Source organism: Dama dama, chromosome 33, assembly GCF_033118175.1.
Source record: "Dama dama isolate Ldn47 chromosome 33, ASM3311817v1, whole genome shotgun sequence".
NCBI lineage: Eukaryota > Metazoa > Chordata > Mammalia > Artiodactyla > Cervidae > Dama > Dama dama.
The window spans coordinates 28,547,039-28,553,038 of NC_083713.1; the positions used below are offsets into that span (position 1 = coordinate 28,547,039).

At 44.5% G+C, this 6,000-nt stretch overlaps 1 protein-coding gene across 1 annotated transcript in view; it reads right to left on the bottom strand.

The window, feature by feature from the left end:
• The window catches only part of GORASP2 (golgi reassembly stacking protein 2), a 28,674-nt gene extending 25,690 nt beyond the window's left edge, over positions 1 to 2,984 (bottom strand). The window contains exon 1 of the mRNA XM_061135625.1: positions 2,798 to 2,984. Within this exon, the coding sequence (XP_060991608.1) occupies positions 2,798 to 2,860 (63 nt within the window). The 5' untranslated portion in view covers positions 2,861 to 2,984. The remainder of the gene's footprint in view (positions 1 to 2,797) is intronic.
• Between the last annotated feature and the right edge of the window lie 3,016 nt (positions 2,985 to 6,000).

The following is a 6,000-nucleotide window of genomic DNA, read 5'->3' on the forward strand; positions in this document are numbered from 1 at the left end:
CTATAAATAGACACTAGAATTCACTAATATGGGGAAATACAATTCAGTGAAGATAAAAGGTAGCATTTAAGGTTGTAGATAAATACCTGTAACAACAAAAGACTAGAAAAACTAAGTGTCTGACACCAGGGGGTGGTGCTTAACCAAACTATTTTACAACAGATTCACTAAGGAGCTAAGAGAAAGTGAGAAGCCAATCCCTGTGTGCTGCTAGGGAAGGACAGAGAAGATGCTTTTCCCAATTAAGAAGACCAGGGTGTCTAACAGTATGTATCATGTGATTCTAACTTATAAAAGAAAGCAGAGTTAAAAGTTGGGGATGCGATGTGGATTGTTTTACATGCATAAAACACTTTTGAAAGGATACATAAACTATATCGGTCACTTCTAGGTTAAGTATGGAGAGTTGGCTATGTAATATGATCACATGAAAATGTGCATTAATACATAAATACATAATAGATAAAAAGTAAATTATTAATAGGAGAAAATCTGGAATCATTTCAAAGTTGTCTCCTAAGTACTTTTTAAAAGCAGAATCTAACAACAGATATAGAAAAATAATGGAAAAAACAGAAAGTTCAATCTGTGAATTGCAGGAATACAATTTAAAAATAACATAATAACTAGCAGTGAATATGTGTGCACTATAAACTGGTATTTCAAAACATACTTACACAAATTTTTATCACTAGCAAGGAAACAGCCAAAGAATTATTAAAGAAAACTAGTTTTTAATTAAACCATTCTAGAACTTATTAAACATGGGTGATTTTATTCCATGATTATCCTGCCATATTTACTCTGGTTTACAAGCTCACTAATCCAGAGACAGAATATACAACCATAATTTAGGCAATAACAAATGAAAATAAGATTTTTATATTTTGAGATTTAACATAGTACTTTGCTTTCCTCCTCTAAAAACAAAGATAAAGAAACCAATTACAGAATGGGGCAGAGTGAGTTAGGAAGTCTGAAACATTTAAAAAATTCTCCTAAAGTAGATGATCACTACTATTTTTAAAGCTCCCTCTAATAAAACTCAAATGAAAGAAGAATTACTTCATCTTTTGCAACATTTATGCTCCAGATGTGGACTGGAAACTAAGGTTGTCCCTAGTAATTCTGCACCTGCAGACTGAATATGAGTGATTTACTGAGGTGCACCTATGTAAAAAACAAAACAAAGCAAAAAACACTCCAAATCGTTTAACATCCGACACAGTCAATAACAGAAGTCACCGAATTGGAATTCTTTTGATGTGTACAGCTTTCATACAGACTTTTAACACTCATTAATACTGTGCTTTACCTAGAAAACATTATCATTGGGGATTCATGGCCACAATCAGCTCCTAATACTGGATAACACACCCCACAGCAGAGAGGTAGGAATCAAACCAGAGAATACAAAGAAAAATACTGCCACTAACTTCCACTTCACATCTGGGATCTGACAATTCTCCTTCCATGTCCCCCATCAGTGTGGCACCTGGGGATTGGCTCAGCTAAAAGAACAGGGAGGTCTTATGATTTATATATAGATTCCCTTTATTTTCTGGGAAAATTATCCTTTCCGACCCAGAGTGTGGCTTCAAGAGGAATTTTTAGCAGAAAGGAGGGACAACTAGCTGTGATAATCCTGAAGATCAGAGAGGTTATTGATCACAGCGCCATTAAGCAGATGTCTGCTAATTTAGTTTAAGAAATGTTCTCTCACCTGGAACATGGGACCCAAGGCAGAAGATAAGCGCAGCATTCCCACTTTCAGTGAGGAGCTGAGACCTATTTACACTCTATTTTGTCCTGAAATAGCACCACGGATTGGGGCCACTTTGTTAACAGTCCATCATGTTATCACTCACGCAGGTGTCACAGCACACACACACAACCAACACTGCCACTTCCTTGAGGAAAGGACTCCCAATTCCTTGAGGAAAGGATCAGCTCTGTACAATCCAGGCTGCTCATAGCTGCGGCTGAGCAAACGCCTTTCGAAATACTGTTTCTCTGCATCCTGGTGACTGAACTTGCTTTCCTATACTTACGTGGATTTTTTAAAGTTCCTTTCCATTACCTTTTACACTGTGGATCTAAATTTTAAAATCCACTACACCCTGAGCAGCCTTAGGAAAAAGGAGAACGGAAGTTGCCCCCGCCAGGAAATGTGGAAGAGGAGGGTTGGGAAGGTCAACAGCGACACAGGAGAGAGAGAAATCCAGTGAAAATCAAGTAGGTTTAAGTCCGTTAAACCTACTTCGAGGCAATTCGTTTCGTTGCCTAACTGGCTTTTCCGGCCATCCAGACAGCGCTGAGGTGAATTAACACTAGCCTTCTCACCCCCCGCCTCTAGTCTGCGGGTTCCAGGTTTCCTTTTCTCGGAAAATTCAAATGCTACCTTCACCATTACCTCTTTTGCAGACTGCTCCTCCCACCCCCTCCGAGCCTTCCCTAACTTTGAGAGCTAAGAATAAAGGGGAGGGGGCTGAGAAGGCCGCGAAGAGAAAAAGGAGTCAGGGTTGCCCTCTCGCCTGGGCTACCCCAGGCCAAGTCGCCTGCTGCCTCCTCGGTTTCCAGCCCGTCCTCCCAAAGCGGCGGAACCTGGGCGCTCCAGGGAGGCAGGATGCGAGCGGCCTCCCGAGCCGGCCTTGTCCAACGATGCGCCCTCGACCGCCGCTCCTTCGCGGGGTCGGGCCTGGCTGCCCCGGGAAGAAGTCCGTCGGGACCTCCGCCTCCCCGCGCCCGAGCCCCGCCTCCCGCCCGCCGCCCCCCGGGCCGCTGTCGAAGCCCTTACCCGCAGGACGTGGTAGCCTTCTGTGCCCCCGCCTGGGATCTCGACGCTCTGCGAGGAGCCCATGGCGGCGGGCGATCAGTGTGGTCGGGCTGGGTTCCGCGCTGCTCCCCGCCCCCCGCGCGCCGTCCGCTCCGCTCCTCCGCGTAGCACTTGGGACGTGGCACTCGCTGCCGCCGGAGAGCCGGGCCGCACTGGCCGCTGGGAGATGGTCACCGCGGCAGCCAGGGCCGCTGCGACGCCGCAGACAGCGCCACCTGCCGCGAGCCACCCGAAGGGGTCGGAGGCGCCACGCGGGCCGGGAGGGAGGGAAGCCTGGAGCGGAGGGCGGGGTGAGGCCTACTTATGCTCGCGAGAGAGCAGAAATACGGTTCATCCGGCCTCGATAGCTTGCTACGGGTCCCTGGGCTTGACAAGATTCATCTAGACGCGTTCCCGCTGTTCCTAAAGAACACAGTTGCTCGACTGTAGCTCCCCCTGGTGGCCAGAGGCCGGAAAGGGGCTCCTGCTGAAAAGAATAGGGCCCGATGCAATCACAGGGAGCTCCCTACTCGCGGGGTTTCTGAACTGGTAGGTCATGTCTCCGGGTTACACAGAGGATCCTGGTAGTGGCTCTCCGTGAGCGGGCTACCGCGTCCGCCCAGCTCCGCTCAGTTTTATAAAAGAAAATGTCCCCTTTATAAAACACCTGTCCTAGAGAGTCATGGAGGACCCATCAAAGTTCTCTTTTTGTTTTTGTTTTTTGCCTTCCCTCATTGTGAAAATAAGATCAGTCGGTCACAACCTGAGCGATGCCAGTGTGGGAAACCCAGTGGGATGACCTTGGCGTTGCACTGCCGGCTGGGTTCCCCATTCCACTTCTTTTAGGTAGTTGTAGTCACACTTTTCCTATTCGGTTCCTCCTTTTATCCCTTCCCCCGCGCCCCCCAAATCCCCAGTTACTGCCCTCGGGCCAGTCTGACCATCAGCGACGGAAGATGAACCAGATATCAGAACAAATGTATTCTAATATGAAGCAACGTGAAGTACCCATGAAGTATTCCAGCCCAAAAGGTTTACTTGCTCCTCTCACGCCTTTAGTTAGATCTTCCTGTTTCTGTTTACAGGAATACAGAGGATAGAAGAACAAGTAAAATGACTTCACAAGGAAGCAAGCACGCAAAACAAAAGAAACTGGCTATTCTTTAGAACAGTTAGCCAGTTCTTTTCATCAAGTCAGAATAATAAGTAAGGGCTTAAGACTTCCCTGACGGTCCAGTGGTTACAAATCCACCTGCCAATGCAGGGGACATGGGTTCCACCCCTGGTCCAGGAAGATTCCACATGCCTTCGGGCAATTAAGCCCATGTGCCACAACTACCGAAGCGCCCATGACCACATGCTCCACAAGAAGCCCATGCTCCACAGGAAGAGAAGCCACTGTAATGATAAGCCTGTGCACTGCAACTAGAGAGTAGCCCCTGTTCGCAGCAACTAGAGAAAGCCTGCACACAGCAATGAAGACCCAGCACAGCCAAAACAAAGTAATAAGCATTTTTTAAAAAAGAAAGGGTTTATGCTGGGTTAAGAGATATGAAGGAAATAACCAGGAGATGCAGTGAAAGGTGTTGAGTTGGGGGCTGGTTTGGAGAAATCTTCTGTAAAGGACATTTTGGGCTTAATTGGGAAAATGTGACTACTGTTTGAAGAAAAGCATTTACTGTCATGGAAAAGTGGAAATTATTGACTGAAAAAATCAGGTTATAAGACAGAATATGCCTATAAACAATATGAAAACATTTTTGTAAATAAAATACATGTTAATATATAATATGCATATAAAAATGTGGCATGATACCAACCAAGGGTAACAGCAGTGATCCCTGGGCAGTGACAGAGGTGTTTTCTTTTTGTTTTGGCTGGTTCTACATTCTAAAATGCTCATGGACTGCTTTTGTAACAAAAGTATTTAAAATGAAAAAATCAAAAATAATATTTCTTTCTTTGCTGTCAATAGACCAATACCAGGTTTTTAGGAAACCCAGTACATACATAAAGAAATGAAATCTCCAGTTATTAGGCTCCTAATAACTGGGAAAGGTAGTGGAATCAGCTCTGTGTTCCTAATATTCAGCAGAGTGTTTGTCAGCTAATTCAGCAAATTAATGAAACTAACGCAATGGAGTAAGTATAAGAACTGGATTTGATGGTTATTTTCTTGTTCTGCTTGGCAATTATAACCCTCTTCGTGGTGAGGTCATAAGTCATTGCTGTGTTCAATGGTCAAAATTTTTGTTTCCTAGACGTCCAGCATGATGCCATGGTTTGCAGAGCCCTGGCTGTAGACCCAAGGTAGCCCATAAGCAACTCCCACCTTCCTTAGAGCTATAATGTGTCTCAGCGCTACGAGTGACTACCTGCTATTTCCCATACAGACCATTTAGTGTTTTACCTTCTTGACTTTACTCAAGCTCATCCATACATCTGAGATGCTGTTTTCCACATTTTCTATTTCAAAAAATTCCAACTAATCCCTTAAGACCCATCTCAAATGTCACTTATTTACCCTTAAATTCAATATGACTCTCTCCTTGTCCTGAGTTCCTGGAATAGTTACTCCCTTCATTTCTGGTAGCATCATCACACCCCCACCACCATGCTGTCTTCCACCATTTATAGTCTATTCACTCAGACTGAGGATCATATTTTTCCGTTTTAGATTCCCAGTTCTTGTTTGAGTGTTGGGAACATGGTAGTAATGTTCGTTGATTTGAATGTGGGTGATGAAGAGTTTCCAAACCTTTCCTTTTCAGGACCAGTTAATAAGTTGCCTCTGCTGTTCCTGTTTGTGCCCCATCAAACCCTGTGTTATTTCTCTAATGGAAACTGGTAGAGGGTGAGGTGCAAGGCTCACCCGATTTGGACCTGAGAATATGTGATAACCATTGCTCCTATTTTCCTAGTGCCATTGATTTTCCTCTTTTACTTGGGGAAGTATGTTCAGAGGGCAAAGAATAAAATCCCAAGGATGTTGCCAAAGCTAATATAAATTGATGTCATGATGGAAGGGAACGCTTGGGAGATTATTGTCCAAATCAGTCTCAGTTGAAGTAGGAATCTGCTGCAGGCAAGTTGGTATTTTGAAACATCACAGGCAACAGAAAAACAAAGCCCAACAAAAGCAAATATCTACAGACTAAAAGAAATCAAATAAGATGAAATCTATT